Genomic DNA, 27,803 nt, shown 5'->3' on the forward strand with positions numbered 1-27,803 from the left:
GCCACAAAATTCCTATCAAAAAATCTAAGCGCATGGTAAAAGGTGCTGCTAAGAGTCCATTATCATCAATTGCAGGCAATTCGAAGGTGTATCGGCGATGTACGAAGGAATCTAAATTGGATATTCGGCATGAGGCTGGGAACGCAAGGATTCGAGACTACTGGCATCGCGCGAATCAGGCTCTCAAAGAAAAAGAAGAGGCATCAGGGGATAGAGATTATCTTGATGTTAATAGTGAGCTATTTAGATATGTAGATCCAGATGGTATGGTGGCTGAAAAATAGGTTTAAAATTGAAATGTTGATTTTTTTGTTAACAGGTATGGGTTTGTTAATAGGTGTGGGCTCACCTACACCGGGAAAGGGTGTAGGTGAGTGCTTAGTCACAATTATGAGCAATGCCAAAACAACGATATCGTGTTGCTGCTTAGGGTGGGGCTGCGGATTAGTGCTGATCCGGAGTGGTTCATTATTATCATTGGCTGCCCGCGCTGATGTCCCGATTATGGTGGTTGACCCAACAACCGAAACTTCGCATGTGGACACGAATGGACATCGCGCCACGGTGCGGTGCGTGCATGTGATGCAAACAAGCCAAACGTCAGGAGCTGGAGTGGGGCCTTGAGAATCTGTCAATCTGGCAAGATCTCACTTCTGACCTTGGGGCTTACATATTTAAATGGGCGTGTCCCCTGATGTCAAGTTAACTTTTTTTCCCCCAAGGACCATCAAGGACAGGAGGACCGTTTGCGTCATAAGCAAAGTTTTCTGTTTTCGTTTGTTTATACGGTAAGTTGACGAAGGATAGACGAGAGCCGATTTTTATCATCTTCTGGTTGTTGTCTTGTCTAATTTTTTTTTGCAAGCATACTGCGATGGCGTTGGCGTGGTGTTCGTTTTGTCGCAGTTGGCCTTGTGAGCAGCGATATTATACGTTCAATTATGAGACGGACGGTACGATCACTCTCTCAGAAGCTATGGGGCAGTTTGAAGGAATCTGTCGCAATCATGGCGCTGAAGTGCGGCGTTTTGTCGGGTTTGTGAGTTTGTCCAACGAGCAGATGATAACTATCTGTGTGGATATTCCCCCACGGTGGTGGAAGGATTTGTCCAAATGTCCGATTGGGGGTGTTCTTCCGGCTGTTACTATTGAGCCGTCATGTGCGCAGATGAAGAGTACAATAAAGGTGCGAGAGCAGAGAATGTCTAGGGCCAAGTGGTCGTTTGTGGTTTGCGACTTTGGTGCAGCGTCGTCTGTGTTGCCGCTAAGTTTATTGCCGGATGAGAGGACCAGCAACACAAATCAAGCTTGATCGATGTAGTTCAAGTGAATTGTTAAAGTCAAAAATGATATATCCAACGTAAAACACTTATAACCCTCCATTCGGGCCTGAGTATATCAATTACCTGGTACATATAAATAAGCTCATACTTTGAAGGGGCTTCCAAAAGTGGGGTATCGATGTGTCAGTTGTATCAAATTACAGGTTAATACACCCCGCTACATATCCAGATTAAGAAACAATACAGGCCCCACTGATAGGGATACTCCGGAATAACTCTGTAGACTAACCGGCCCTTACATTTTTTACGCGAGGGTCCTTCACCCATATGAACAGGATCATCTAAATGATCAATTTTTTCAATCTTCCACTTTAACCTCACTTTTACATACCACCATGTAGTAAATTAATTAATTAAAAATAGTAAAGAAATCAATTAGCCATTTTACTACTATAATACAAAAACAATTTAATCTCCCCGGCGTTTTTTGGCTCTTCCATGCTTCCTGATTTCGATCAACACCTTCTTCCACTTGCGCTTGGTCTTTTCTTGATCCGCCTTTTCGTCCAATTTGTATTCCTTTCGCTTCATTGCTTTCACCTGGGTGGAAGATATGATACCGGTGATCTGTATATGACGGCGCGAATTGTCATATCTGGCGTGGCGCGCTCCCATAATAGCCTGGGTACGATCGAATTCAGGCTGTAGCTGGAGAGCTAATACAGCCTGCGCTTCAGCGCCCTTTGCAAGCTTTTCTAACCCGTCTTTGAAACGCTGAGTGGTAGGATCGTATTAACTAAGACAAGAGCTAATTCTTCGAATTCTCTCAGCTGTTTTTGGAGTGCTGAATTCCGTGTTTTGAGAGCCAGTTGACGGGGTATCCAGCCGGGGTAAATTGTCATGATATGGATCATACGACTCCAATTCATCAGTAATAAGCTTGGGATTGATAGGCCAGAGGCCTGTCAATTTAAATCCAAGCTTAATTGTATGCGGCCGGAAGGTTTTTCGTCTGATTTCGGCGATACAATGTGTAGGAATTCATCCTTCGAGAATTTGCGGCATCCAGTCATTGTAGCCGCTTCAACAGCCTCACTATGCCAGTGTTTATAGACGCTAAACACTCCTATATCGAGAGGCTGTAGTATATGGCTGGTATGTGAGAGTAAGAAGAATAAAATGATATTATTCTTCTTACAAAATTCAATGAATTGGCGTGTTAAATGGGAGCCAAAACGGTCGCATAACACCAGCCGTTTTCCACCAAGCGTACGATTAATCGTCCACTTATGGAATAGCTGAATCCATTCATATAGTCCGTTTACCTTCTGCTGTGGTGACTCAAAGCCCACTCAGAAAGAGCACTCAAGGACACTGGGATGGTACGCTCGTCTAGATGGCCTCCGACCCCCTTTGGAAATAAGGCGGGGAACGCGGCGGTAAAGTAATGAGGGTCTGACCAATGATCCATCAATGCAACTTGGCCACGAGTCGTATAAGAAATTACTGGAATTCTTTGGCCCGCTCTAGGGCATGCCAGTGCAGGATCCGTTCTTTCTAAATCTTGTTCGGATGTACAGGATCTGCCGCCGACCACATCGAGTAAGGTGTGCAACATGCGTGTGTCAGGGTTCTGGCGTTCTCCATTGATATCAGTGGAAACGGAACCAGTCAGGAAGAGACCACAGTCGTTGGAGTGGAAACTTTCATTTTGTGCTGCTTGGAGATCATTCTCGTAGTTACCCTGTGCTAGGCTAACCGTGTACCCTTCACGTTCGTGATGGTCCGGCTCGTCGAGACGGATAATATTATCCCGCAGCTCCAAAGGAATGAACTCATCGCTCCAGTTGTCTATCATCGAGTGATTAATGAATAATTCCCGATATAGATGATTGTTTCGAACGAGATATTGTAACGTGGCGAGAACTTTGACTCTGCGAATAATCAAAAACGGACTTAGGTCCGCATCCGTTGGTGGTCGATCCCCTAACCAGAAAACCTTGATCAGGCTATCCAATCTCAAACTCGGACTTGGTAAAATTTGAAGAAGCGGACCTGGGTCCTGTGGAATGACAATAAAATGACCTCGTAGCGCACGATGGCTGATCGAAGATCGGCGGCCGCCTGGACGTAATTTCACAATGACTCCTAGAGGGTGGCATCTTGCAATGACGCACTCTTCAACCAGGGTGAGCTCGGCCAATGCAGATGGGTATTCCTGGCAAAGAGTCACGTTGACGAGGTTCTTTGCCGAGAACTTAGGGGTGGCCCCACGAATAAGGGCTGCGTGACACGACGAACATACGTCCCAGGTGCTTCCATGCTGGCCACAGCGATCGAGAGCACCACCTAGAGGTAAGAGCAAAGGATCCCCGTCATCAACGGGGAAAATTTTAGCTTCAGGAACAACCTTACCGCAAGAGCTACACACCGATATTTTGGAGGCGGTTGAAGTGGCTTCCTCGTATCTGGAAACGGACCTCCGTATGTCAGTGGACGTTATCTCCGGGGGGAAGGACTGAGAAGCAGTTGCATGACGCTCATGCTCATTACGCAGAAAGCCGAGTGCCTTGTCTAAAGAGTCATCGACATTGCGTGGCTGTGCGTCTATGATCTTTTGCCGTTTAGCATGGTGCTGAAGAAGCGGTGCAAGGCGGCGTGTCGCAGTCGAAGCTGGTAAAATGCGTCCAGGAAAGCCGTCTCTCACGTTATCAACGGGCTCTATAGAGACTCCTTGGTTCTCGGTGGTGGGGAGCACCCGACTACGGGATTTATGTGGCAGCGCCTTCTGGCGACAGTTATCACACGTCTTATACCGTGCAGACTGCCACGGTCGACAGCATTGAGAGCAGAAAGTACGCGGAGAAGACGAGGGGAGATCTGTGTAGGGTAGCACAGATTGTGTAGAAGGAGGGCTTGGCGTATCAGCAGTCGCTAGCGGGCGATGACGGCGCCAGTGGCGGCGGCTCTTCTGGCGACAGGCTTCGCACGTTTTATACAAGGACTGCTGCCAAGGTCGCTTGCACGACGAGCATCGCAAGTTGGGCGCAGAAGAGGTCATAGGTGGGCAGCAGTTTGGGGAAAGTAGAAAGAAATGTGCAGAGGGAAAATAGGAAAGGCGAAATGATACTATGCATGGCAAGGAAAATACGAAGAGTAAAATGGATATCGATTAACCTACCGGGGTAGCACGGGGCTTGCAATACGTATAAAGCATGGATGGTAATTAAGAGACATAATCAATGAGAAACCACTGGTGCAAAGGAAAGACCCGGGGACGAGAGGAAAGAGCGACAAGGACAAGGGGAAAGGAACTGGCGAATGACAAGAGTGCAGCAGACAGATATCATGGTGAAGGAGCAATACGGGAAGAGCCAGAAGGTCGCAATAGCAGAAGTGAAGGGGCAGTTGATGCATTATGCCAGGATGATCCTTGCAAGGCAAGAGTACGAGAGACGCACTGTGTAGCGTGTTACGAAGACAAAACGCACACGAGACAAAACGCACACAAAAGACGACAGAAGCACGTGAACAGGAATCCAACCAAACACCAATGAGGCAGAGGCTTGGCGCTAAAGTTGGCTGTGTGTGTCGCTGTGTTGTTGGCAGCGTTAAGAAGCCGGGGTCGCGCAGGCGCGCGGTTTGTAACCCCTTTCACTCCGTTCCTTCGTTTCAGGGTAAATGAAATCTATTTATACTAGTTAGTACTACTGCTGTACCAAGATGAGACTCGTGGCGCAAATGTCTTAGGACAGACGGGGATGTGTTTCCCTTGTAAGCTCCTAATATGAAAATAATTGTCTGCCTCTGCCTGGATGATATACTGCTTGTCCGCCGTGGTAGCCTTAATTATCATAGCGTATCCGTGTAATAGATGAGTAGCTTCAATAAGGTAACCCGTCCGACCACAGACTCAAATACAATGGATTCTTGCTAAAATTGGCACGTGGCTTCGTCTACATAAAATCAGTGGGTCCCCCGTTGTTGCTTCCAATTTTACATTCTATACTGAGAGAGAGTTCGATTAGAGTAGTGGCTTAGGCGGCCATGGAAGACACTTGTCTGACTGAGCCATGCTGGAACCGTGAGGGGTACGATATTTGAGTAGTGAGACTCGTTTGTCTCTCATAGGGAATAAGGAAGTTGACGTGAGCTCACGTCTCTTCAAAGCTTGCTGGGTTTGAGGATTTGGTTTATTACGTGTATCAGACCAAAACTTGCGGCCTAAATGCATACCTGCCCACCCCCGCTTCTGTCAAACTGTAATTGATCAGTGTTAATTTTATTTGCTAGGTCGCGTTCTCCGAGGCACGACCCGCCAATCGTCTCGATGCGCAAACCTCGCGATAACTCCGAGCGAAGCCTAATGGTGGCCTGGATCAGTCGCTTACACTGAGCCACGTGCTTCCCCAGTTTGTAGAGCAGCTTATGGAGACTCTCGAAATTACGGGATTGTTCAAGGCCCCCGGTGGTGTGATGTAAGGCCTTGAACACCTCCCGGTCCCTATAGCTGGAGAGGGCCAGGCTTGGCATATCGTTTTCCTGGAGCTGCATACTGCCCTTCGAAAAGTACGTTGCAAACCAGTCGCGGATGTTGAGGATGCTGTCATGATCTGCTCGTGGTGGTCCAGGCTCGGTACCCAATTTTCCCATCATCCACGGGACAAACTTTTTCACCTGCTGGTAGTATTCGAAAATTTTGGGGGTGTTGAGGTCCAAAACATGGGTAGTCAATATTTTCATTACCCCTCGGCCCTCATCCGTGTCTAGTCGAACCGTAGGCTTATCGATAACCCATGAAAGTATCATGAGCACCTTCTCCAGAAGAGTGACGACTGCCGGATCAATACCATCGTTGGCAGCCAGCAGAACCACTATCGCATCGGGGGCCTCTTCGAGGGCTGCGGCGGTGACGTAGCCAGGTTTCTTCTGGTATGCACATATATAGGCAATGGCGTCAACAAAGGATCGATAACATCTGGGGGCAGTCAACCCCGGGCCTTCAAGGGATATATCGCCGGGCTTGATTCGATCCCCTCGGACTTCACTCAGAGTGTGGAGCAAGCAGAGAGGCTCGTAAAGCAACCGCAGACTTTTAGGCTGGTGGGAGATCAGCGGAGACCTTAAATGTCCTCCGCTCATTATGTCCTACTCGAGAAAGTTTGCAAAATGAAGATCACAGAGACACCAGTTTTCTTGACCTGTGAATATGCCCGCTGCAAGCTTGATGTATATACTCTAGAATCTATCTTCTCTTCCTCGCTACACTTCTTCTGACTCATTGCGCCTAGATAATTTGTGGGCAATCTCGTCATCCAGCTTTGCTGCCCAACGCTAGCCATTATCTTGTTTGTCTTTCCCTCCCTTTCTATTGCTTTCCAACGGTTTCCGCCCTGTCATTCTCCTTTGCCTTTCAATCTGCATCCCCGTCTTTTGCTTATCCTAACTCGCTACTCGACGCAAGCTAGATTGAAGCCATGTCATACTGCCTCGATACTCGTGCAGGTCTCAACGTAATTCTGCTGTGCACAGACATACTCATTGTTGCGGTCTCCCGGGTCGGGGGCTCATGTTGCCATGCATTGCGTCTCTTTCTACTGTTGCGGGGTCGGTTAGTCTTGTGTTTGCCATGAAAGACAGTTAACAGTACGACCCACTCCGCCTGGCCAACACATCTGCGAAAGGATGGCACGTCACGCTCTAAATCACTTCCTTGTGTACTTCCTTTGAGGGCCTGTAAATAAATTAATAAGACGTAATGTCTCTAGGCTAGAGCCTCACCGTGGATCACAGTTGAAGAATTTCCCATCCTGTGGTGGTTGCATCTCTGATAACAACCGTTTCTATAAGGTGAGCGGGGAGACCATGCACGGATTTCAATAATTCTCTAACCTGGAAAATCTAGATTATAGCTTTTCTATCAGCCCGAAGTATGAGCATGGCCAGTCTACAAAGTCGCAGTGAAGACACCGGCTTTGACAGTGAGTCTAATGGCCATATGTCTCCCACCTGCATCTAAAATAACGCCAGGCCGTTTATAGTTCTTCTCATCGGCACCCTTCTCTTTCGGATATCCATTATCTCGCTGTTTGCCAGCTCTGAACTGTCGCACAAGGAGACTGAGGTTAGCCCACTTTTTCGGTCATTTCTCGCCGGCTGTCGGACTCACGCAGACACAGAAATATTGCAACCAATCTTTCCAGACGTTTCACTGGGCGCAAATAAAGGGTGCTTCAAAATTGTTGACGATCCTCGAAAAGCTATTGAAGAAGAGAGCAGTGCCGGAGATCTTGTGGTCGCCCGCGTAGGGCAGTCCTACAGATGCTGCCCTGAGTCGCAAAGATTTCCGCTCTTATAGAACCTGGCCAATATCTTCTCTCTTCTTGCTCCAGGAAAAGCCCACCGTGGCAGCCATCTAACGACGAGTATTGAAACGTCTTGTTGCATACCAGACGTTCTCTCTAGCGCATATCCGAACTTCGCATTCCCATAATATTGGCGTCTGCGGCTTCTATTTCTTTGCCTTTAAATGTAGAATTATTTGAATATGTATGGAAATCTTTTGCATTTAAATCCGTGTAAGCATCAAGTGTTGAGACTCAGGAGACTAAAAGACTGAGGGCATGCAAGTGAGGCACTCTCAACAACCGTGAAGGAGCCGAGAACGTACAGCCATATAAAAAACCTGCTCAAGGGAGCGGGAAACATGTCTTTTCCATTTTCATGCACATTCGGGCCAACTTTGCACTCTTTCTTTCCGATCGACAGAAGCGGCGCTGCAAGTCTGTATCCTTATGGGCGCCTTGGCCAGTACTGTAAAAGGTTTCTGTTAATCGGCCAAGCTCATAGGCCTCTAGGAGCATAATTTAGAACCTGTTGGCGAACCAAAATTGTAGGATGGGTCATTGTTGGTATGTCTCATTCTACGGGATTGGAAGGTGCCGTGCGTCTGAGAAGAAGAGATAGACCTTATGCAAGTATGAGTGGGCTTTATTTCGTGGAATAGAAGCGGGGTTTTCAAGCACGGATCTGTTCTCTCTCAGATCTCAAGGAAGGCCATGTTACTAAACCCATTCGGCGAAAGGACCCCTGCGTAGGCACTCGGGGAACACACCTTAAACACCCCTCATGCAACAATGTTCTCACATTTATCTTTCATTTGAGCATTTGGAACTTGTCGTGAACTCAAAGTTCAAACATCATATGTAAGACGCGTCCTAACTGCCGGTGGCTCCAAATTTCCCCGCGGTATTGCCAACAGTGCTTCTTTTGTGGGCATTGTGGTCAAGGTGATATTTAGAGCGTTCCGAGTAATCAAAGTGGTTGCAGGGTCCAAAAACAGGGACTTTTGTGACAGGGTGTCGACCCTGGGCGACTGCGATATATCATTATACAAACCCCTCAACATGGTATGGGTTATCACATGTATATTTTCAGTCGAAGTGTCCAGGGTTGATTCATGTCAGCATATTCAGTTTTCTATATCAGTTTCGAAGTAACCGACCACATTTCAATCACCAGGTGTTCAGGTCATCTCGAAGTTGGAGAGCTGTAAAGCGGTATATCTCTCCAGCGCCACTATTTTCGTTGATGTCATCTTGTCTGGTATTAGATGTCCTACTCCCTTTCATTACGTAGCCCATTACCTCAGGTCAGAACAATAGAGCACTCGCAGGCACCCGTTTGGTGCTGATGTGTGAAGCCGAAGTTGGTATCATCCTGGATACGGTCGATTTGGCGAAGCTAAAAGAGAAGCTGGCTGCCTGTTTGGCCGCGTGCCATCGTTGGAGGAGTGCCGCGAAACATGCAAGTGGTTTTGTAAACTGGCTGACCAGACCAATGCTATTGATAGATGTGAAAGAAGCGTGAACGGCGCGCTTTCACACACGAACAGGCTCGCAAATACCCATGAGCTGACTCGATAAATGAGGGTGGTGTAGCTTTGCGCCCACGGACGGTGCGTGTCATGGGGGATATGTTACTTGCAGTCACCACCACCGACATGGTGAGTATGATCTATAAGGCCAACCCGAGCCCAATCCAACAAGTACACCTAGGAACCCTAGGATATTAAGCATTCAATAGAAAAGCTCGTCAAAATTAATACCTATATTTAAGAAAAAATTAAAATTAAAACTAGAACAACTTTGGTTTCTATTAAAATGGTCCCCGTGAGGCCGGCACTTGTTGGCCGAATGCATGAAGCATCGGGAAAGATTCTCAACGAGCACAGCGTTAAGTCTCACGTAGAGACTTCTATGGAATTGCAGCATTAGGTTTCTTATTGCGACCCACTTCTAAAGACTTAAACCACCTACCAGAGCCGTGAGACGTATTAGATGCTCGATCGGTGATCTGCGTTACAAATTCCAGTACCTATATCTTGTTGTTCAAGCCAGGGCTAACTCTCATCGATACTCAAAACTAGTCTAGGATAAGGTAAGACTTGAAGTACTCAAGCCTAGTTCTTGTGATTTCACAGCAAAGAGGAAACCATGGCGAGAAAATGCGAACTGTATCTTTTCCTACTATGCAGCACGAAGGAAAGACAGAAATATTTCCAAGTTTACCACGACATAATTGAGCCAACGAAGAAAATGTTCACATGGTACCACACTCCCGCATACAACTAATTAAGGAGCACGGAGTTGAACAGTCTGTGCCCCGTATCGGTGGGCCCTTTGCCGGTGAATTGATTATTCGACAGGCGAAGAGCAACGAAGGACAAACGCCGGAATCGCGAGAGCTCTTGCGCAATCATACTGGTGGAAACCGATTTTGCCTGGATGACACCAGCAACGACGATAATGCGGATAGAGGCATGAAGGTTTCGAATGTGCTGCACGAATTCCAAGATTGACTGGCCGGTGTTGACTACCGAGTCAACGAGAAAGATTGTCTCGCGACCTTGAAGATGCTTATGCTGAATATCGCCTGGGTTTTTTGCATGAAGAAACATGGCAAGTGGCAAAACCCTGTTCACGCCCAATGCCATTGGTTCACCACCTCGCATCAAAGGCACAATCAAGGTCTCTTCCTCATGAAGAATTCGATAACCATCTGTTTTATGACCTTGAACATGGGTAATATGGCACGTCTCAACGCCAAGAATTTGGGTACAGAACTCAGTGGCAAGATACCAGATGACATTGCCACTAAAGTAATCGAAGTAAAGCTTCTGGGTGCAATTCCTACGCTTTTTACACCTATAACAGCATTCGAGATGCCCAAAGACTTGATCAGACAAGTCGCCGGTGAATCTGAGGAGAGCCAAAGCCAACGGGAACAATTGAATAAAAAATTGTGGATCCTCAAGAAAGGTTCGGATACTTGCAAACGTTTCGTTGGCATCAGAGGCCTTGGTAAGAGAAGTCAGCCTAAGTCAGCCTACGCCCATACTTATACTGACCAAGCCGGTAGATTCCATCAATGAAATACAGGCTAGCTTACAAAACAATCCGACCACATTATCTTCTAGCTCTTGTAGCTTGGTTGATGCGATTGACTCTGAATCAATCGACAGACAGTCCAGATCAATCAGGCCGGATCTACTAGAGCAACCTGACAAAGATGAGTATGCTCAAAAGCATAATACAGAGCCGGAGCAGCTGTTGGAAGCTCCTATTCCAACGAAGGTAGCAAAAAAGAAAAAAAGGGAAGGTTTGCCAACAAACTTCTATCTCCCGTCGAACCCCCTGTTGAGCCTCCTACGGAACAAGAAATATTCGATTGAGGATGGCAATCTGACCATTGGATGGATTTCCTACAGTATCCAGAAAATCCACTCCGTTGCTGGAAATCTTTATTTTTTGAACGGTGGTGCGTTTAGGTATGATCTGATATGATAATTAGGTGAAATACTTAATATACAGCCCAAGCTCATTATAGACTAGTGCACGGATGTGGCGCTGAGGAAGAGCAAAAGAGTGTGAATCTTATAGAAGTCGGACTTGTCAGCTACTGTATTCCTACTTAGCAAAGGTAGAGTTCCGTCGAGTATCAACATTGTGGTTGATAGCCTTTGTACAGCAAGGTCGATTATCCCACTTTTGTATCTGCTGAGGAGAACGTACAATCCAAAGGACAAGTAGTCGAAGCTTTGCAATAGGCGAGGTAGGAGCGTTGACCGTCTTCCAGCTCCGCTTAGCAACATCATCAAGGAGATCACAGACTTCCTTATGCAAACTAGCGCGTAGAGACCTCAATATAGTTTTCATAACCAAGTTCAAGATGTGAGGAAAGCAGCAGATTTGGGAGTTATGGGTAAATTTCATCGTCCCTTCTCGGATGATAGTCTCGGCCAGGTACTAATCGTATCGCTGAGACAGCTTTTGGTATAGATATCAGTGTAGGGTGTCGTTATTCGATGCGTTGTCAGCTTTGATTGTCATAGCTTTATCAGATATATGAAACCCCTCGAGAACCGTCGCAACGATATCAGCAAGGCTCTCTCCAGAGTGGCTGCCTTCAATTTCAACGAACTCAATACAAGCTCGATATTGCTGGAAGGCAGAGGACATCCAGTGAGCATTAATTGCTAGCATTGGCAATGAATTCTGACTTGTCCAACCATCCAAAGATAGCGCAATTGAGGATGCTGAAGACATTAAGGTTCGAAGCTCACTGTCAAGAGCATCAAGTCGAAGTCTTGCGTAGTCAAAGTTTAATAAAATCTCCAAAGATAATTCATATTCATTCTGATAAGTCGTAACACAGGTCGTTTGCTAAGAGTTGAATCGTTCAATAACTTGCTCATCTTGCAATCCTAAGACGATATAACGCTTTTTCCACCGTCTTCCGTCAATCTTTTTCGGATCTTGATTACTAAATACCCAGCACCCAGTCTACTCAGGCCTGGAGAGCTAGGATTTTCTGCCGCAGAACCCAATACGGCACCAGGTGAGAACAGCAAGGCCTCACCGACCCGAAGATTGACAATTCGGTAGAACAATGAGAGCTTGCCTGATATTTCGGGCGCGGCTAAGTCTTCTTCAACGGTGGCCGTTGCTTCCCCATTGGATTGTGTTCCCAAAGTTGCTGCAGCCACGTGCCCTTTCAGTGCACGTAACCATGCTGGCGAGGAGAATCTGTGGACAATGGTGACTGAGCATAGACTGAGGAGATCGCTTGAAATTGTTGGCTCTTGGGTGGAAATAAGGATGCGGGCCCCAAGGTGGCGTTGCAACCTGACAGTTGAAAGAAGGGTATCTGTAAAGCTGCGCGCTTCCACTGAATCTTTCATATACTACACAGAGCACGTCAATATCCATCGGTATGAGATCCTATTCGTGAGTGACGAACCTTGTGGGCCTCATCGAGTGCAACTACTCGGCCAATTTTTGTGTCCTGCTCCATGAATATTTCAAAGCAAATATTGAACAGAGAACAAGCCGTATCAGGAGATATGCACGGACAGGAAAGATCAATGATCGTCAATTGTGATGGCTGGCCAAGCAATTAGTTTCTCGTTGTGATACTAGGACTGACTGCCAGAGTCTAACCTTTGGTGCCCAGCTCGAGCCTGCCCCTTGGGATTTTCCCTTTTTTTTGTTTAGCCCACTCGTTGGCTTTGCTTGCTGGGAAGGCATAAAGCTCTCAAGCGTCTCTAGGCGTTGCTTCAAGGGCTCAAGTTGACCAGGAAGAAGATCAGAATCAAGAACTCGCCTTCTGAATTCTTGGTAATCGAATTGGGACGCGTGCTCTTGCTGCAAAAGGCGCATCTCCCGTAGAATACGCTGGACAGTATGCATGTACAAAGGTACTGGCCCTTTATCTTGGCCGACAGCCATAAGGTCTAGCATGCGCTTGGTATTCAAGTTGGCTTGATCTATTTGCAAAGGCTCCACCTTGATATTGAATCTTGCGTAGGTCCCCTAATATATATGTCAGAGGCAATAACATTCCTAGGCTAAAGTTAGATTACCTGTATAGTTCTAATGTTTGTTGGAGCACACAGAACTCTGACATTGATCTGAGAGTGAGATGCGAGGAATGCAGCCTCACAAGGAGAACCGCCATTATCGCAAATGAAAGTGTCATAGTGAAAAACGACAGCTGTCAAGGGATTTAAAAGTCTACCAGCCTTAGAGGGGATCAAACAGCCTTCTAGTATGCAGGATAAGGTATGGCTTTTACCCGACCCCTGAGAGCCGCAGATGAAGGTACTCGATGGCGATGAAACATTGAAAAAGAGTCGCGGGTCTTTTTCAAAAAGTTGTTTCCGAGAAATTGGATAACCAGGGGCTTCAAGCTTCTTCAGTCCTCCCAATAGGCCAAACTGGGATGGAGTCTGGCCGGATTTATTGAGAACTGGGCCCGTAAAAATGGGGGCTAGCACGATATCGTCGTCGCGGTCATCAGAATCGTCAATCTTCAAGAGACTCATGTGATATGCTAGATTCGGATCTACCTCCATGGTCAGCCTTGGCGTCATCAATAGAAAAGACGCTTTTTTTGAGAAATAATCGAGGTAGATAGTAACGGACCACTCTGTTCTCTGCATTTCGAGTTCGACATCCTCAAAAGTATGTTCTGAAATTTCAAACTGCTCTTAGATACTGGAAGTCTCTTATTTATGACCTAAACTCATGTTCTTATTTGGTATACCGCCATATGCCGAGATAATAGCGGTGTAGAAAACTTTTCTTTAAGTGCTTTTGCTTCGGATTACAAGAGCTCTTACAATGTATCTCTGGGCCAATTTGCTTGGTATCTCATGCATAGGACAGATAACTTGGTAGGTGGATATAAGACCTAGTATTGCATTTACTTCGCTAGACCACTTTCGATAGCGTAAGTCAGTATGGAAGATATACACTCTACTGGCTTTAATGTTTTCCGCATTGGTGGCCTCCCGCATTGGTGGCCTCCCGCATTGGTGGCCTCCCGCATTGGTGGCCTCCCGCATTGGTGGCCTCCCGCATTGGTGGCCTCCCGCATTGGTGGCCTCCCGCATTGGTGGCCTCCCGCATTGGTGGCCTCCCGCATTGGTGGCCTCCCGCATTGGTGGCCTCCCGCATTGGTGGCCTCCCGAAATTTAGCCTGGCAGTTCGTATTTTACAAGTCGAACCTGCTGAAGCATACAAAAAGCTTGTTATGAGCCGATCTTACATCTAGCCTGGTTCTGACCATGCGGAACTCACGTCCTTTTTGTGAGCCCCCGCATCCGTGCTCATGTGATATCCGGCTTGTAACATTTCTACGGCTAGAAATGCCTACGAAAGTTGAACGAGGGCAGGGTTCATGTTATTTCTCATTTACTGAAAGAAAAAGAAATTGTAGTTCAAATATTTACTTCCAACAGCACTACCTGAATCAAAAACGGTTCTTAAAGGAATAGCACTAAAGAATGGGGGTCCATGGGAAAGGGAGCGGAAAGCAGTGAGCGGCAATAAGCCAAGTGAATGACATTCAGCAAATGACATCAACCGTGGGTGGTCAGTGACAAGCAGTGGGAGAATATAATCAATCACGCATTGTGGCAATAGAAAATATTGCAGAGCTTAGTCGTGGGTTGACAGCTTTTCCAAGCTGGTCGTAGATATTGGATAACTGCCTGGCGCCTTGACTGTGAGTATCGTCTCATCCGAACCGTTTATACCTAGAGAAATAGGCTTTGGGGTCCGATCATGAGCGACTAGGCTTTATCTTGATTTGTTATTATTATTATTGGAATGCCTTGTTTAACAAAATAAGGGAGCACCTATATTGCTGTACTAAATCTCTCACTGAATATCACAACCTCAACTGGTCTAGTTGCCATGATCCCATTTCTCCATTAAATCATAAGCTCAAGAAATGTTCGGTATCGACTCTTGCGTTTTTTTTTCTCCATCGTTTTCTTGAAACAGCTTGCTAATCACTCATGTGGTTTTATAGTAGCGCTTGCCCTTTGTCGTCTATCGCTGAAGCCGTTGCTGTATTTATACGCAGTTCAAGAATACCCTACGGTGAACCAGAGGAGAGCATATAAGCCTTCGACAGTGTTGCACATTCAAGTACAACCACTAATTAAAAGCTCTAAACTTTTTACGTGACCTACTTGTAAGCTATATTACCACACCCAACACGAATAAACGATTTGAGAGGGGTTCGTTTGCGAATCACCTTGTTGGTTTTGAACTTCTCTGAATGTTTTAAATGAAAGCCTATCCAACCAAGAGCCCGACAAGAAAGAACCCGCCGTTTTGCTCTACATTCGCAGATAATGACGTCCAATCCACAAATGGTTGGCCCGACCTTTTACCAATATCAGACCCATGGAGCGCACCAGTGTGGGGCGGCGAGGGCCAAGCAGGTTAGTGGCTAATTTATTCCGAGCGAGATATAACTGACCTCCAGGGCTATAGGCCTGTGATTAATGCCCGGCTAAAAAGGTCAAGCGTGATGAGGAACGACCAAATTGTAGCTACTGCAGAAAAAACTATTTGATCTGTGTTTATAAAGAGGTGTCGCCGCACAAGAAAGACAAGTCTACTTGAACTTTGCTGGACCGTTTCACGGTGATGGAGCACCGCTTGAGAGCCCAAACGTGGGTGCTACAAAAGGCCCAGCTAAGCCACCAGCAAACGGTGCACCAGTTGTCTGCCCAACAGAACCACCAAACCAGTTTTACAAGCCCATTCAAGGTACTCAGGAACATCCCGGTACCCTCGTATCTCCCCCCAGACAAGGCGAGCTACTGACTCATCTTACAGGTACGAGTTTATTAGAATCCGGGAGACAAGGAGTGGCTGTTTCGAACTATGGTCAAAGTCTTGGCCCTATGGATCCAACCCACGTCGGCTCGAAGCCTGAGGCTGAATATGAGCTTTCAATCTCCGTTGAACACACTACCGAGGCTCACAAGCTGTTGATGTGGCCTTAATTTAGCACGTGCTATTCTTAGAGGAATACGACGGGGATTATGTGATGCAGTTGGAAGAAGAGGGCGTTCTTCTTAGCATCTACGCTCATGGTGAGATCTCGGATACTCTGGACAACAGCCAATTACCATTGAATGGTGGGCTTTGCAGCAAACGATCTTATGGAGTCGGCATGGGGCTTAACAAAGACGTCGATGCTGATATGCTTGGTAACATGAAGCTGGATGGTGTCACAGCTCAACCCTACTTTGAGAGCTACTGCAACATGTATAAGCCAGGACCGAAGTCCTGATTTTTTTGGGCTGGGATTCCGGCCCCTTTTTTATATTTTTTCGGCTACGTCTCTACCAAGAAACCGGTTGCGCAGATGGTAGCGAGAATCACTGTCTCGTTGATAGGCGTTGAAGCGAGTCAAACGACGTTGAAATGGTGTTTGGAGATTTTGTGGCCTACAGACTCAAGTTTCAACCTGAATTCATTGCTTTCAAAACCTGCGTTGAGCGTGGTGAAGCACTTTCATCAACTGTTGAAAAGACAGTAACGCCGCAAAAATATGATCCCTACATATCATTGAGTTTGTAATTAAATCGCTTAACGTGGTGGCACTCTACATTTGCCTGTTCTAGCTACGGCCACCGTCTCTTTCATGAGGGTTGAAGTGCTTCAACAGATGCCGAACTAATGGGTTGGAGACTTTTTGGCCGACAGAAACGCTGAGCTGTACCTGCGGTTGGCCGGAGGACCCTTTGGTCTCGCTAGAATCAATCCTGTTCATCCTTGGCCCCGCGCCGCTGATTTGTTGTTCCTTTCCTGTCTACTCGCTGCCAGCTAATGTTGCCTTTACTAGAATCTCTACTCTCTGGCCGCGCAGGCACTGACATACTCTTAAACTCAGTATGAAGATTGTCTTTCTTTGGGAAGGCATAATCAAAGTTTAGACCTCATTGGAAAACATTCTATAGGAAACCGAGCCTAGTTTTTAGGACAGCCATGTCCGTTGTTGCAACCAAGGCTCACGAGCTAGGTTCTCGTGATCGCCACCCCCTCGCAAGATTGCAACGCTACTATCACACTGATGAGACCCTGAATACAAATAGCACCCGACGGACCAATCAAACACCATGCGTGAATTTAGACAGACGCAGGTAAGGGTTTGCGATGCAGATCCCAGGGACGACCCTCGGGACAGTATATCAAGGAGGTTCTGTTTGTGGCCCGGAGAAGAGATTGGAAGGATTTGCAAAGGTCCGGACACAATCCACAAACCAAACTTGACGGCCCTCAGCCTGCGAATGGAACATGTCTTTGTTGCTTAGGAGGCACTGCTGGGGCAGGTGAGTATCACACACACTTTGGCGACAGAATGGTAGGCTAAAACCCGATCCGTGGTTGTGTTCTCCTGGTTGCTCTCACAAGAGAGTAAGTTCCCCTGTCAAGTGGCAAGCTGCTCTTTGTCTATCCGGTGTGTAGAACGTTCTAGAAGCTATATATTCTGTCCTGCATGAACCTTCCTCGTAGTAAGTATACTCTCTTTGGGCCCGACACTTCCTCTCTCGATCTGCTCAAATTCCACCGTCATTCCAATAATTTTAGCAGACAGCTTGTAAAAATCTGTGCCAATTATGAACAGACCACATGAACTTATGTAAGAATGTCTCCGGTTTTTGCACTAAAAGCCGAGAGACCGATTGGCTCCCGGACATGGCAGGAGTCGTCGTTGTGGGCCGGCCCTGCGGTCCACGAAGTTTATTCCAAGTACCCAGCACATCGTGACCATGACTCTGGCGTTAGAGAAAATTCTAACACAGTTATAGTCGTTAAAATATCCTGTTAAAATATGCTATATATATTTTAACAGGCCGAGATTGTGATGAGTGTGGCCAATCTTCTTCTAGACCTTAAAGTTCATTGAGTTGGTGGATTAGAAGCCTGTAGATAAGCTTTCGATTAAATTCAATCTTAAATCCCACGTGAAGATGCTGCTGAAAATCTGCTCTCGCAATCATATGTGACTTTGTCTTCTGCTTGCCCGTCGATGAAACTTGAGGACGCCGAAAGCATATTCCACGAAGTAGAGTACATGAATGAGCACGATCCGTTTAGAGACCCTTCCCTGCGTCTTGTTGGCCTTGGCGTTTCTAAAAAGACTGGCCTGCTCCATTTTGCAATATCCAGGGGGTTTGAAATCGTTCTATGGGTGTCATGGGCCCAGGCCTCAGGCTGTGGGACATAAAAACATTTCGTTCAGTGACAAATGGCATATTGCGTCGGATCCAGGGGATTTTGTGGCTCTCTAAAGTGAAATGCGAGGTTTCCATTGGAGGCAAAAAGTTCTAGATCAGCCATTTGTGCACGCTCTTGACCTTGTGCACGGATTTTCAGCGAGCTTGGTGATCCAAGCATAGACCCTGAAGAAGTTTTCTGAATCACTCGTGATGATGACGTAATTGGTGGCTGTGCCGTCAGCTTCGAGGGAATCCCAGCAGATGGGCCATCCAACGAATTAGTCCTGTCTTTGAAATAGTGAGAATCATTCTGACTAGTACTTATGTCGGGATTGATGCTTGGATTTAGTGTTTCAGTCAACTTACGCATCTCTTCTAAATATGCAGCTTTCAGAAGTTGGCTGTCGGGAACGAACATTGGATTGGAGACATGACTCTGCAAGGGCATTCCCTCAATCATAGATGGCCGTATCCTCCGTTTAGTTGTCGATGAGAAGCCGCGAGGATTGCGAAAGAAGTTACACGATTTTTCTAACCGAAGGCAATTTTCACAGCGTCCGTGCTCATCATGTTCGTCAACACGGCATCGAACCTTCCGCCTTCGGCAATGTTCTACCAAAGACGATATATTAGTCAAGGGTGGAAGAAAAGAGATTGATGTGAATAAAAAAAAAAAAAATCAATCCTGAAGAATCAGAACTGAGTTCCTCGCTGACAGATTCTTGCAATAACCCAAAGTATGGAAGGCACTTACCACAAGCAACAATAATCCGATGATATCCCAATTTTGGGCTTTGGTTTATCATCATCTCCACGATTCCTCAGCGAAATTTCAATCCTCTGGGCTGATAAAATGGATGAACGAGAGCTTGTTTTAACACATGTACCTCGAGAGTGCTGTGTGAATTTATAATCATCTGAAAAGGATGTCAAGGATATGTGGAGTTGGATACCCACGGTACTTGTACTATTTTCAGTCAATTGAGTCGTCTCTGTTTATTTGTCGAGTTGTGTTTTAATTTGTAAGAAGAATGCGCCCTTGCCTCCCAGTGATAGGTAAACCTGTGAGAGGTATGTCACTGGCTCGCATCGTCATTCTTCCGCACTCAACTGATCTAAACCCAATTGAGAACCTCTGGGCGTTAATGAGGGCTGAGATCTATAGGCTTCGTCCTGATCTTATTCATATGGAAAATAGTGAGCAGACAAAGGCTATTTGGTAGCTACAGCACAACTTGCACGGGACCAATGAATCCTAGAGCACCTAAAGCATCTCTGAGACGTTGCCGCATCGGGTGCAGGCAATTCTTGATAGTCAGGGATGGAATACACCGTGCCAGTTTAATAGCTTGAGTTTTCAAACCCGGCAGAATGTTACATGCTTTATTCTCAATACTCTACCCTCAACGGTCTGCCTCTCAACTGTACCGTTGCTCATCAGTTTTTACTATGTTTTAAGTCCTGCGATATCGAGGGACGATGCCAGGCAGAGCACCGAATAGCTCTATGCCGAAGTATTAGGCTATTCATGAGTGTTGTGATATGAGGCTGGTGTAGCTAAGGAACAAAGTCGCACCATCCGAAATATTTTTGGAGGTGGCTATATGAAGAAGCAAGTTGATTGAAAATCAACTTGAAGCTCATGCTGTATATATGACCTCGCGTATTCCTTCTAGAATGGACCAAGGAATTCTTCTGAATTAGAAAGATGACCCAAGCCATAATCAAGTGAAGAGTTACTGAAGTTCCAGAAGTATACGCAAGTAAGGATGTATGAGGGAAGACGAAGAACTAAACTAGATACACCATAACTGTCCTTATGACCTCATCAATAACGAAGGAAGTAGACTTTGATTTACTTCGCCAATAGTTGCAAACAAAGCATCAACAGGAAAATGGAGTTCATGTTGACCGATATCTCCCAATCTTCAAGACACTTAGAGTTCGACTGTCGTTCCGATTTGTGTATCATTTGCACTACAGTGACATTTTTCCTTAATAAAAAGCTTGACCATGTGGAAATAGCCTTCCATATATCTAAACAAAGATCCCTACTACTCAGACTTTTGATTTGCGTGGTATTCGGATTCCATTTCTCCAGTCGCTCTTTGACCTTTTGGATATCTTTGATGTTGTAACTTATGCGTCCGTCAGCTCTGATAGCGAAATCAATTTTTGCACCTTTTTCGAGCAAGTATGAGGCCACATTTTTATGTCCATATATTGCTGCAGCGAAAATGGGAGTGCCGTATTCGCTCACTTCAATGTCGACATCGGCGCCTTTATTTATAAGCAACCTTGCCATATTAAGATCCCCTTCAATCGCGGCAGACAGTAGAGGATTTCCAGTTCCAGAGAAATTCACGTCGGCGTTGTTTTCTAGCAGGAAGTTTACCATTTCATGACTTTTATTTTGAACAGCGGCTTCAAGAGGGCATCCGTATATAGAAGACTCCACATTCACCATAGCACCGTGTTTTAGTAAAGTATTGGCAATTTCGATATTCCCGCCACGAACAGCATATACCAAGGCAGGCCCGTAGGAATCGTCTTGGTAATTCACGTATGCTCCGTTTCCAAGTAGCGCATTGACTCGGGCTCCGTTACGGCTCTCAGCAGCCATGCAGAGCGCCTTGTGAACCTCTGGACCCCGATATTCGGGTTTTACAAGACGCTCAAATAACTCTTCCGCTACCTCAATGAACCCATTGTTCCATGCAATGTCGAGGGGGGTCTCATAAACTCCGCTGCGCATTCTCTTGGCCTCCGGATCTGCACCATGTTCTAGAAGTAATCTCACTGTCTCGCGACAATTTCCCCTGGATGCCAACAAAAGTGCATTTCCGTGACGAAATATCTCCCTTGTTGTCTCGACATTGTGGTTCTTTTCAAGCAGGCGCTTGACCAATTTTGGATCACCTATGTGGGAGGCAGCTTCCAAAGCAGTGTGGTATGGCTTTGGTGCGACGTTGATATCATCCACAGAGTTGAAATGATTCAATACGGCTTGTTTATATTGGTCGGAAATTGGCTGGTCGAACAAGCAATCGGCAGGAGACTCTGATACTCGGTTCATCATGAATATGTGAGAGAGCTGTAGATTTCGTTAGGGTCATGCGAACCAGCTTATTTGTATTTAACACTGAAGCTTCTCGATACTGTATGAGAATCTCGTAATGACGTTCTATATTGAGCGTCAGTTGTCTTAGGTATTAGCTTTCGTTTTTTTTCCTACTTGGATTGTGTCTATAAACAGCATGCCCATTCGTTTAGTTACTAAGACATTGATACATCAGCACCCCCTGTAGTGACTGCGATTATCCCCGTTGGGCTATTCTTCTTTTTATCTAAGTTTCATTTTTAGATATTACTTAGCCTTGTCATTGCCATTTTTGTACCATTATTGTCGACCGATGCGTCTTGCATCCAAATCTTAAAACGGTGCGCCATCGAGGCGGTAGAATTAGGCATCGGTAACTCCAAATCACACCCGGTGATTATTAATGAATCTATCAAAGAAAGGGAGGGAGGAGGCGAAATCGCCAGGAGATAACTAGACATATTTTTTAACCAACTGTCAACAGGTACAATATGTGTTTGTGTGTGTGATTCATTTACGCCGACCTCTCGTCGAAGTTGGATTCTAAACCACAACCCACTAGGCTGGGTACGGATTCGTATTTTGGTCTAGTGGTCAAATCAACTGTCGAAACGATAGACAGCCTACCACTACTATATATATCCTCCTATGTACATGTATCGTGTATCACTTCCTAAGCGAACTTAGAGCCTCGCCTGTGCCGTCGTTATATTCATGCTGCCCTCATAGCGCGCGGCTTTGAAACCGTTGCGATGCTCCGACTTGCTGTCACTGAGGATAGTGGCAGATCTCACCCGCGTATGGGATGTTCTCCAGTGTCGGAGAGCGATCTTGTTGATGATGTTGATGGCGTACAGGATGCCAACCAACTCGGTGGCATGTACGGACCATCGATCCATGGGCCCAACCTGCACTTGTATGCTGTCGATTATTTCCAGTGAGCCATTCAGCACGGCCGCTGCGGCGCCCAAATGGCCGTGTCGTCCCGAGGCATCTGAGTATACCACGATGTCGGCGGTTGCTTGTGCAGTCTCGGCTCTTTCTATCGCGAGCTCCTTGTCTGATTCAATCTCGATTTCCGAGAAGGCTTCTTTTTGCCATGGGGGTAGCGGGTTGGGTCAATCATTTCGATTTCCTGTAGTCTCTCTAGGTTCATAGTTTTCAAGGCTTCTGATAGCGGGAACCGAGCGAACGATCCACGATTTTTGCGTCTTCCCTGGGCCCGACGTAGGGCGCTCCATATGGGATGTTTTTAGGGTAGGCTATGCAGTCTAGTGATGGTATTTTGTGCATAGTAGCGCAGACGAAGGTGAGTTGGCAGTACGTGTGCTTATACGTCAAGGGTGGCTGTTGCAACCGTTCGAAAGGCAGATAGGGCGCGGATAAGAGCCGCCCGTTGCACAGTACGGATGTGTCGTAGATGGGTCTTGTCTCGAAGTGGATCATGCCAGACGGTCGAGGCGTAGTCGACAACCGGTGCGACGCACGCTTCGTAGAGATGTCGCATTTGCTCCGGGCGGAGCTGTCGCAATCTCCCAAGCGCGATATTGACCTTGGTGGCTCATTTGACGGCTTGCTGTACGTGTTCCTTCCATCGAAGTTCATGATCGAAGATCACCCCCAAAATTTTGGCGGTCGTAGATGGCTTGATAGCATTGCTATTCATGGTAAGCTGGCCCTGACTCTGTTCTTTCCTCTTCCAGGTAATATGAATAAGTTCGGTCTTTCTGCGGCGAAGCAGGACCCAGTTCGCCGGGCCCAAGTTTCGATCCGGGGTATGCTGTCGCACTGGATTTTGGCCAAGTTCACTGCGGCGCTCCAGCCAACTCGCCAGCGGAAGTAGTCGTCGATGAAGGCGGATGCCCCACCGTGAAAGTCGACCGGCTGGTCGACCAGATCGCAATTGAAGAATGCAAAGAGGATAGGTGACAGCGGAGAGCCTTGCGCGAGCCCGGAATTGTCTAGCGGTACCACCTTGGTTTGGTAATCGTCGAACCCAATGCTAGCCTGGCGCCCACTCATGAAGCTCGCAATCCATGTTCGCGCTACAGAGGGGATACCCTTGGACTGGAGGCGAATATTCAGGTTTGTCTTATTCACTCCATTAAAAGCTCACTTCAGGTCAAAGGCCACCAGCGTGACGACCTTCTGCCTGTACCACGCCCGGTCAATTGCGTTAACAAGCATCAGGAGGGCTTGCTCGGTTGTTCGTCCCGGGCGTCCTCCGAACTGAGTATCCGGTAGGAGACCGTAATGCTCCGCGAAGAAGGACAGCCGTCGGGCCATCACCGCTTCCAATAATTTGCCGAGTGATCAAGTAGCGAGATCAGGCGGTACGCTCCAGGGAGCGAGTAGTCTGGTTTCCCGGGCTTCCGCAGGACTACGATTCGCGCGTTTCTCCATCGCTGTGGGTGGTATCCTAGTTCAATCGACGATGTGAAAATCCGAGTGATGATGTTTCCGAGATATCTCCAGAGACGTTTCCAGATCAACGTGGGCAGGCCGTCTTCGCCTGGTGCTGTTGTGCCTTTGGAAGCCTTGAGAGATCGATAAGGTTCAATCTCGGAGATTGCATGCCATCGGATCTCGGTTGGGTCGTGAACGGGTGCTTCCTCTTGCGCAGGCGCCATAGATGGGAAGAACGAGCCCATGAACGCCTGAGCTTTCTCCGCGTTGTCAACTAGCTCCTTATCGCCAACCTTGAGGGCGGGAACGCAGCCCCAGGAGTCTTGTGGTTTCATGTACGTCGCTGCCTTCCATAATTTCCCTTCACCTGCTTCGTCGAGGAACTGCTTCCAATGGGATGTCTTAGCAGTACAGTAGAATTCGAAAACAGTTTACCCCCAAGACACTACCTTGTGACGGCTGGGTATAGGCTCGCCTCTGCCCGCATATGTGAGTCGAATTTCTTGGTTTAGAAAAATATGTTGGGTCATCTTAATAGAATCTTGATGGAAGTGGATAATTGAGCCAACTAGCGCTGCGACTTAAGTACTCTGCTCATTTCCCTCAGGCGCTTTGATCTTCTATTGCCGGAACTGTGCCCTTCTTCACAATTCATTTTGTGTTTACTGGACTCCCATGCTTTTAGTAGCTCACCGACCTCCCGAACTGGTAAAGACCAGTGCCCTCGTCGGGCAGCTTTGATAGCGATATCGACTTTCGCTCCTTTTTCAAGTAAGTATAAAGCCACATCTTTTTCCTTATATAGTGCTGCAGCGAAAAGAGGAGTGCCGTATTTATACCCTTCAATGTTTACTTGGGCACCTCGATCAATAAGTAATTCTACGATCTTAAGATTTCCCTCCTTCGCGGCACACAGTAGCGGATTTTTAGTTTCTGAGAGATCCACAATTGCGTTGCTTCTAAGCAATAGTTCCACCATTTCAGGATTCCTCTCTTCAATAGCGGCTGTCAGAGGGCTTCCGAAGTGATAAGACTCCATATTCACCCTTGCACCGTTGTTTAGTAAAGTTTTGACAACTTCAGTATTACCGCCACGAGCAGCATGTACCAAGGCAGGGCCGTATGCATCGTCTTGGTAATTCACGTCTGTTACCTTCCGAAGTAGCGCCTTGACTTGGTCTCTGTTTCCATTTTCGGAAGCCATGCAGAGTGCCCTGTGGACCTCTGTTCCCCTATATTGGGGTTTTTCAAGACGCTTGAATAACTCTTTCGCTATCTCCTTGTAGCCTTCTTTAAATGCAACGTCGAGTGGGGACCTATACTCTCCCTTGCACTTTTTTCTGAACTGCAGATCCGCACCATGGTCTAGAAGTAATTTCACTGTCTTGGGACACTTTCCCGAGATTGCCAACAAGAGAGCGTTCCCGTAACGATCGGGCTCGCTTGTTGTAGGATTTCTATTAGGGTTCTCTTCGAGCAAACGTTTCACCAATACTGAACTACCTATGTGGGAAGCAGCCTCCAAAGCGGTGTTGTATGGCTTTGGTGGGATGTTGATATCAAGCGTATTCTTGAAATGATTCAAGATGGCATTTCGGTCTTTTTTGGTAGGTTGTTCCATATCAAATAAGTTCTCAAAGTCTTGGTCGACTGGAGATAAGTTCTCAAAGTCTTGGTCGGCTGGAGATAGTGGAGCTAGGCTCATCATGAATATGTGAGAGAGGTATAGATTTCCTTGAGGTCATGCAAACCAGGGTATTTGTATTCAACACTGACCCTTTCCGATATTAATTTCTATATTTAGCGTCAGTTGTCTGAGATATTTTTTACAATCTAAATTTAAAAAAATATTTTTTTCTTTTATTAGTTAGTAGAATTGCGTAAATAGCATGCCCATTCATTTGGTTACTGAGAACATGATAAATCGGCAATGCCAGTAATAACCGAAATTATCTTCATTGGGCCGTTTATAATTTTTATGTTCAAATTTTATTTAATCTCGTCATCCCTATTTTTATCCCGGTCCGTGAAGCACTGTCAACTTTAGGCCTTCTAGCAAGTTCTATGTTTAAAGAACCAGAGGACGTTATATGTTGAGGCCAGTGTAAAGTAACAAATGAAGAAAGCGATAACTTTCACGCCTCTCGTGCGTTTATACTACAAAACACCGACCGTTTGATACTTTTGCGGAGGTACAAAGCAAGGTAAAACCTCCAGAGCCTCTTTTTCGTTAACTATCTATCCCCTTCTCCCGAGAGTTTCCCACCGAATCCTGGAAAGAACACTCGATTTACGTCCAAAAATGCAACAACTGTTACAAACTTAGAACATCGGGGATGTCCTTCTGATCCCCAGCTTTTATAGGTCTAAATAGTAGCTCCATAGCCTGAAAAACTGAACTATGAAGACCTACAGTCTCTACAAAGTCCTTGGGCGAGACTATCAATAAATAGGAAAATAGCTTTGGTCCTGTACAAACATATCCGACGCGTACTGTACCCCCTTTTTGCACAGTATTTTGTCAACCTTACGCTGTTCACAACCTACCGGCGTTCTTCTACTGTAGAGGGTAGGGGTAGTAACGAGCCTGACCATGTCTTCCCTCCCACAGGATCTGTGGTACTTGGTCTGCATGAAACTTGTCGCAGCTGACCAATGGCATGAATTAATTGCACTTTTTGACACTTGCCGGTTAATGCGCGGTTTGGGATTCTACTGCTATGTAACTTTTTAGCCCCAGAAACGAGATGCTACCCTGGACTAACTGACCACAGAGTCGATTCTCCTATTTGCTCCAGGATGAATGGAAGGACCATGAGCCCGCGGAGGTATTCAAACGGCAATTGAGGATCTCAGAGAGAATCAAAATTGTTCAATTTAGAAGTCAGGTCTTTGGTCACGGCAATCCCAGCTTCCTCTATTCACATTCACAAGGCCACTTATGTTTTGTCAAGGATGCAACCATACATGTTCTTTCGACCCATGACGAAGAGTGTCGCATGTTCAAACCTCCAGGAGGCCTGGATCTTACAAACTCATGTCTTGAATTGCTGCATTACAGTGATTCTATCCTCACGGTTCTCCAGGTTGACGAGCGTAGCAGGGAATACACTTTGTGGACAGTTCAACATTGCCCCAGCTTGGGAAACTCCTGGTGGCCGGCCAGAATGTCCGCTCTTCATGGATCACCTGTCGTTCGTAACACAAACGACTATCTTTTCTGTTTGCTTCCTGGGGCTCAGGAGGCATCTGTTCGGGTCTTTTCTTTGAGCGATCCCGCAATCCCACACTTTTCCCAGTCTCTCGGGACCTTCACTATCGGTGACATGGGCCGCACATCATGCTGTTTTGTCCATGGTCAAAATTTCTACTACATCCGTCGGATCTTTGACGCACGCGAGCGTAATACGATTTTTTATCATGGGGTTCGCATTTTCATTGATGATAACCACGTGCGCTCAGAGACTCTGCACCTGAATGAGGTCGACTGCGGACAAGACCGGCCGGAGTTTGCCGAGCTGTCCATTCGCGCAAGTCCAGAGCAGGGCAAATTCACACTCTTCGACATAGTATACTTGCCAAGCAAGAACATAGGACTCGACCCTCGAACTGAATGGAGATGCTTCTCACAGACTATGCCTTTAACAACTGACCGCCGATCTACGCTGCAAGAGCGAAAGGGGTATTCTCAGTATTTCACAGATACGGCATCGGCATCAGTCTTTGACTATATGTCTTGGACTGTCTCTAGGATACTGACGGATCGCTCGGGACATTCGCTTCTTTGTGCCATGCCTATGACTGAGTCAGCACCCTTCAAGACGGCAACTTGTAGACAGCTGAGCCGGAATCGATTTTCAACAGTTATGTCGTGTGCGAATAAGATTGTCTACACGGAGCAATCCGTCCACAATTCTCACGGGGA

At 46.6% G+C, this 27,803-nt stretch overlaps 11 protein-coding genes across 11 annotated transcripts; 5 read left to right on the forward strand and 6 right to left on the reverse strand.

Moving 5' to 3' along the window:
- Positions 1 to 2,675: 2,675 nt before the first annotated feature.
- N7471_010777 (uncharacterized protein) lies at positions 2,676 to 4,344 on the reverse strand (the record flags this gene model as incomplete). The annotated part of the gene is made up of 2 exons (XM_057283496.1): positions 2,676 to 2,694; positions 2,744 to 4,344. The coding sequence occupies 2 exons, from the start codon at positions 4,342 to 4,344 to the stop codon at positions 2,676 to 2,678; spliced, it is 1,620 nt and encodes a 539-aa protein (XP_057132475.1).
- A 1,163-nt stretch (positions 4,345 to 5,507) lies between these two features.
- N7471_010778 (uncharacterized protein) lies at positions 5,508 to 6,425 on the reverse strand (the record flags this gene model as incomplete). Its single annotated transcript, XM_057283497.1, has 1 exon — positions 5,508 to 6,425. The coding sequence occupies one exon, from the start codon at positions 6,423 to 6,425 to the stop codon at positions 5,508 to 5,510; it is 918 nt and encodes a 305-aa protein (XP_057132476.1).
- Positions 6,426 to 7,221: 796 nt separating this feature from the next.
- On the forward strand, positions 7,222 to 7,591 carry N7471_010779 (uncharacterized protein; the record flags this gene model as incomplete). The annotated part of the gene is made up of 3 exons (XM_057283498.1): positions 7,222 to 7,264; positions 7,325 to 7,407; positions 7,487 to 7,591. The coding sequence occupies 3 exons, from the start codon at positions 7,222 to 7,224 to the stop codon at positions 7,589 to 7,591; spliced, it is 231 nt and encodes a 76-aa protein (XP_057132477.1).
- Positions 7,592 to 9,912: 2,321 nt separating this feature from the next.
- Positions 9,913 to 10,242, reverse strand: N7471_010780 (uncharacterized protein; the record flags this gene model as incomplete). The annotated part of the gene is made up of 1 exon (XM_057283499.1): positions 9,913 to 10,242. The coding sequence occupies one exon, from the start codon at positions 10,240 to 10,242 to the stop codon at positions 9,913 to 9,915; it is 330 nt and encodes a 109-aa protein (XP_057132478.1).
- Positions 10,243 to 10,362: 120 nt separating this feature from the next.
- N7471_010781 (Male sterility NAD-binding) lies at positions 10,363 to 11,110 on the forward strand (the record flags this gene model as incomplete). The annotated part of the gene is made up of 2 exons (XM_057283500.1): positions 10,363 to 10,645; positions 10,704 to 11,110. Coding segments are annotated over 2 exons (690 nt in total), but the record flags the coding sequence as incomplete, so codon positions are not given.
- A 938-nt stretch (positions 11,111 to 12,048) lies between these two features.
- Positions 12,049 to 13,716, reverse strand: N7471_010782 (uncharacterized protein; the record flags this gene model as incomplete). The annotated part of the gene is made up of 4 exons (XM_057283501.1): positions 12,049 to 12,528; positions 12,585 to 12,728; positions 12,785 to 13,156; positions 13,207 to 13,716. 4 exons carry the CDS (start codon positions 13,714 to 13,716, stop codon positions 12,049 to 12,051), a joined length of 1,506 nt encoding a protein of 501 aa, XP_057132480.1.
- A 369-nt stretch (positions 13,717 to 14,085) lies between these two features.
- N7471_010783 (uncharacterized protein) lies at positions 14,086 to 14,382 on the forward strand (the record flags this gene model as incomplete). Its single annotated transcript, XM_057283502.1, has 1 exon — positions 14,086 to 14,382. The coding sequence occupies one exon, from the start codon at positions 14,086 to 14,088 to the stop codon at positions 14,380 to 14,382; it is 297 nt and encodes a 98-aa protein (XP_057132481.1).
- Positions 14,383 to 15,541: 1,159 nt separating this feature from the next.
- On the forward strand, positions 15,542 to 16,149 carry N7471_010784 (uncharacterized protein; the record flags this gene model as incomplete). The annotated part of the gene is made up of 2 exons (XM_057283503.1): positions 15,542 to 15,579; positions 15,729 to 16,149. The coding sequence occupies 2 exons, from the start codon at positions 15,542 to 15,544 to the stop codon at positions 16,147 to 16,149; spliced, it is 459 nt and encodes a 152-aa protein (XP_057132482.1).
- Positions 16,150 to 20,309: 4,160 nt separating this feature from the next.
- N7471_010785 (ankyrin repeat domain-containing protein) lies at positions 20,310 to 21,451 on the reverse strand (the record flags this gene model as incomplete). Its single annotated transcript, XM_057283504.1, has 2 exons — positions 20,310 to 20,320; positions 20,428 to 21,451. 2 exons carry the CDS (start codon positions 21,449 to 21,451, stop codon positions 20,310 to 20,312), a joined length of 1,035 nt encoding a protein of 344 aa, XP_057132483.1.
- A 2,995-nt stretch (positions 21,452 to 24,446) lies between these two features.
- N7471_010786 (ankyrin repeat domain-containing protein) lies at positions 24,447 to 25,583 on the reverse strand (the record flags this gene model as incomplete). The annotated part of the gene is made up of 1 exon (XM_057283505.1): positions 24,447 to 25,583. One exon carries the CDS (start codon positions 25,581 to 25,583, stop codon positions 24,447 to 24,449), a length of 1,137 nt encoding a protein of 378 aa, XP_057132484.1.
- A 1,462-nt stretch (positions 25,584 to 27,045) lies between these two features.
- N7471_010787 (uncharacterized protein) lies at positions 27,046 to 27,605 on the forward strand (the record flags this gene model as incomplete). The annotated part of the gene is made up of 2 exons (XM_057283506.1): positions 27,046 to 27,560; positions 27,581 to 27,605. The coding sequence occupies 2 exons, from the start codon at positions 27,046 to 27,048 to the stop codon at positions 27,603 to 27,605; spliced, it is 540 nt and encodes a 179-aa protein (XP_057132485.1).
- Between the last annotated feature and the right edge of the window lie 198 nt (positions 27,606 to 27,803).

Source organism: Penicillium samsonianum, assembly GCF_028829775.1.
Source record: "Penicillium samsonianum strain IBT 33392 chromosome Unknown utg000006l_segment0_segment0, whole genome shotgun sequence".
Classification (NCBI taxonomy): domain Eukaryota; kingdom Fungi; phylum Ascomycota; class Eurotiomycetes; order Eurotiales; family Aspergillaceae; genus Penicillium; species Penicillium samsonianum.